The sequence below is a fragment of the Contarinia nasturtii genome, unplaced genomic scaffold, assembly GCF_009176525.2.
Source record: "Contarinia nasturtii isolate CC-2019 unplaced genomic scaffold, AAFC_CNas_1.1 Cnas_scaffold_4004, whole genome shotgun sequence".
Classification (NCBI taxonomy): Eukaryota; Metazoa; Arthropoda; class Insecta; order Diptera; family Cecidomyiidae; genus Contarinia; species Contarinia nasturtii.
The window spans coordinates 3,801-7,961 of NW_022201300.1; the positions used below are offsets into that span (position 1 = coordinate 3,801).

General features: G+C 32.7%; 1 protein-coding gene across 1 annotated transcript; it reads right to left on the reverse strand.

Moving 5' to 3' along the window:
• Positions 1-1,107: 1,107 nt before the first annotated feature.
• LOC116350264 (bone morphogenetic protein 1-like) lies at positions 1,108-2,321 on the reverse strand. The gene has a single exon (XM_031782011.1). It carries the CDS (start codon positions 2,296-2,298, stop codon positions 1,180-1,182), a length of 1,119 nt encoding a protein of 372 aa, XP_031637871.1. The 5' UTR covers positions 2,299-2,321; the 3' UTR covers positions 1,108-1,179.
• Positions 2,322-4,161: the final 1,840 nt, after the last annotated feature.

The window sequence follows — 4,161 nt, forward strand, 5'->3', positions numbered from 1 at the left end:
GAGGCGCAAAATTGTTTGTTTATTTTATTCTTTACACAATAATTCATTTACTGTTTCGAAATGGGGAGAAAAAATCTCAAACAAAAATCAAATTCTAATTCTAAGATGCAAAGTTATGTATTTTTGAATTACAATCGAACCAATCATTTTCTACATCTTCTTCGAATAAACCGCAGAGTTGGTCGGTGTGCAGCAAACGGTCAAAATTGTCGGTTTGTTGTTTATTTATTTGGTCCAGGTTGGCGCCGCCAAAGGAATCTGTTGGTCTGCGTCTGCTGGCGGCGATCGTGGCACTCAAGATTGTACAATGTACAATGATGAGAATAAATAATCGGCTGTTCTTGAACATTTTAAGTATTAATTGTATCTGTTGGGCACCAGACACTGATGAGCTCTGACTTTATTTGATTTGTAAAGCACTTATATATGGTAATTTCTATGTTGGTTATTTTGTTATTATTTTAATTAAACACATCATTTTAATATACGTATATTTTATGAATTGGCGCGATGCAGGTGCACATTAGTTGCACACGTGCATCGCATCCATTTGGCTAACTGACATATGACAATATACAATGGAATTTATTAAATTATACACGGTTGGACAAACAATCTAAACAGAAACAAACAGCGGCAAACGATATGTACATAACCAGGGCGAATCAAAATATTTATTTACATATTTTCAACGTTTTTCGTGATAAATAAATTTTTCGCGGTTTTCGGTTTTTCATAAATATTTTGACAAAATTTTGGAAATTATTGCAATTTGCTAGGGATTTTCAGGCTGACCAACTATTCAAATTTGCTAGCATTTTTTGATGGCATGAATATTCGATTTTGTTATGGTTTTTGAAGCTAGAAAACTATAATCTTTGAAAAAAAACGTCATTAATAATGCCACATTATCATTGATTACAAACCCGTTAAAATCAATTTTTTTTATTCATTGCAATCAGTTTAATCAATAAATCTTACTTAATCGATTTTGCTAGAGATTTAAAAATAAATCACAAAATACTCGAATTTGCTAGCCTTTTTTGATCTATCGTAAATATTTATCGTAAATATTTCGACTATTTTATCGTAAATATTAAATAAATATTCTGGCTTTTTAAAAAAATATTTTGATTCGCCCTGTACATAACACACACAAAGAACAGGTGATACAACCGGTCAAATCGAAAAAGTTTCGTAGTTTGCAACAAAACCACGATGTTCATGTTCTGTGTGACTTGAAACATATCTGATAAACATGTTATTTGCACTCGAAACAATATTTTCTGGGATTTTATCGCCACAGAAACGTGCCAAAAGCGGTGACTTATGCCAATAACCGTCATAAACTTCTAAATAATCGTTTCCGCAATCACTTGAGTCGAACAAGAATGTATCTAAATCAGTAATATTAAGTAGAATCCGTTCTTCTTTAATGGCTTTAATTCGCCATTCACAAGAGTATTTGCGATCTATTAAATTATTGTAGTATTGGGGCGAAGTGAATTCACCTTTTTTATCCAAATATGTTCTTCCGCATTCAGGGCATTTATACAATTTCTTCGTTTTCCTGATGTCAATTGCACTCAATAGTTCGTTTCGATGCATTTTCGGCACAATGCCATTTTTCCCTTTCTTCGGCCGAGTGGTAAATGTTTCAATATACTCATGCATAATCGAGTCAAAATCGAATGGTTCACCAAGCGTATCGAACTCACGTGGTGACAATTTGTTGGTAGGCGTGTTGAAAAAAAAATCTTCGTAGGTGGGTTTTTCTTTTATGATGACAATATACTCATCACGATCAGGCCGTTGATATTCATGATGAAATCCAATTACATGCCCCAACTCATGAATTATGCCACCAACGCCACCGCAATTGGTGACCCCTACAACTTGACGATCACCCATTTTGCCAACATCAGAACAACAAGTACATTCTAAAATTTGTGTAAATCGTATGTAGTCCTCATGCTCAATTGGATCTCGTTCAACAAAAATGATACATGTAACAACTTCCCAGTGTTTCATTGCGGCCTTAATGTTGGTAATTCTATCGAAACCCAAATCATCGTCGATTTCATATGGGATAACGCCAAATTTCCATAACCTGTGCTTATTCATTGTCGCTCGCTTCGAACGCACATCTTTGATTTGTGGTGTTTGAACACCCCTTACAGACGATTCGTCCATTTTGTCGCCTTCAATCAGCACATATGATGTGCTCTCCTGCATCAACACTCCAAATAACACAATTAGAACACATTTCACCCAAAAAATATTATAAACTTGTGCCATTTTATTGGACCAACACAGAAGTTCTTTGATGTATCTTACACTTATGCCAAGTTTAAACTGATTTTACTTCATGTAAAATGCATCTACTTATAGTGGTGCAGTTAAGGATTAAAATGATTTTGCTTGAATTCTAAGAATCAATTAAGATTGATTTTTTTAAGAAAATAGTTTAGACTTGTAGAAAATTCCTGTAATGTCCGAACGAGACAACAATACGTCTGATCTGATGTACTTTGAATGTGTTTGTGTATGTCTGCTTCCACTCAAGTGATATACTTGATGCGTGAAAACATTTGTAAATTTATTTGAAAATATTACTTTCAATAAATTTGACCATTCTATTTTTACGAACAGAAACACAAACATAAATTTTGTGGTTTCATTATTCATTTTTTATTACATCCAAATATAACACGAATTGCTCTTTGTTAAAATGTACGTCTCCCCAAAAAATCCTGAAAGTCATTAACATCATAATGATTGTATTGTTTCCATACCTAGCATCAGTGCATTCAAGAATGGATTATAGGTAGACAATAGCTGGTGTAAAATGTCGGGTAAGACCTCTAGTATAAACGAATTTTTTTGTTATGTGAACATTTTGTGATGCTTTTTTACTTTAAACTAAATAAAATAAAGCAAATATCGTTAAAATTAATGTGAATATTCTTCATCGTTATGATGTCGAACGTGTGCCGAGACGAAGATCTGCCTACTAATTTGCCCGATAGTGACTCTGTGAGAAAGACCATGAAGAAACCAAAAAGTGATGAGAAATTTCGACGTAGAAAAAAAAACCTACCCAACCTTTGCTAGTTACCACTTTGCTCAAAAATCATGAGCAAAAAGTTATTGACACATGCAGTAGTGATAGTGACTCTGTGAGAAAGACCATGAACAAACCGAAAAGTGATGAGAAATTTCGACGTAGAAAAAAAAACCTACCCAACCTTTGCTAGTTACCACTTTGCTCAAAAATCATGAGCAAGAAATTATTGACACATGCAGTAGTGATGAAGTGGTTGAAGTTTTGAAGTACAATTCATCTCTTGACAACTGTATAAATGCCATAAACAAAACTGTTGCAAAAATTGCTGAATGTTTGAAGCTAAAATTCAAATTAGAACTTGGCGTCCAAGATAATTTTGACTCGCAAAGAAAACTGATGCTTGAAAAATTGACCGATGAAATGAAGAGAAAATCGTCACATCGAACAATCGACGTAAAACAAAAGAGATTATTTCAAATTAAATGAAATAAAATCACATCGAGCTTACTATTATCCTCAATGGTGATATATATTTTAATGATTATTGTGAAATTGTTCGTGTGTACACATTCGCCTATCTTCATTTTATCGGTTCAATTTCAACATAACATTGGGTAGTTGAGCACACAAACAGAGTTCAAAAAAATAAATAAAATAAAATCAAACAGAAGTGATTGTAAAATTTGAGATTTCATTTTTGGTGTGTTATTTAAAAATAAAAATATAAAAGTAAATGAAAATTTTTTCGGCTATAACCACTGAACTTATACTTGATGCAAATTTTTGTTTTTGTTCCCGAAAAAATGGAAAATGACCAACTCTCTATTGGTATCACTTAAATTAGTCTATATATAGCCTTTTGGTTGACCTGTGCAATAAACTAATTTAAACAAATAAAAAAAATGAAGAATGCTAAATTATTTGTAGAAGAAGAAAAAAACCAGAGAAATACAAACATGTACTTTGTTCCTCGTTAAATTAATGTAACATACACAAATTCATGAGAAATGATATCACGCAATTGTTTTATTTCGTCTTAGTTTTATTACAATCTACCGATCGAACCGAATTTACAAATGTACATATTCTGGAGG

Bases quoted from the DNA above. Each gene is read 5' to 3' on its own strand.
- LOC116350264 (XM_031782011.1), bottom strand. From the start codon at position 2,298: ATGGCACAAGTTTATAATATTTTTTGGGTGAAATGTGTTCTAATTGTG.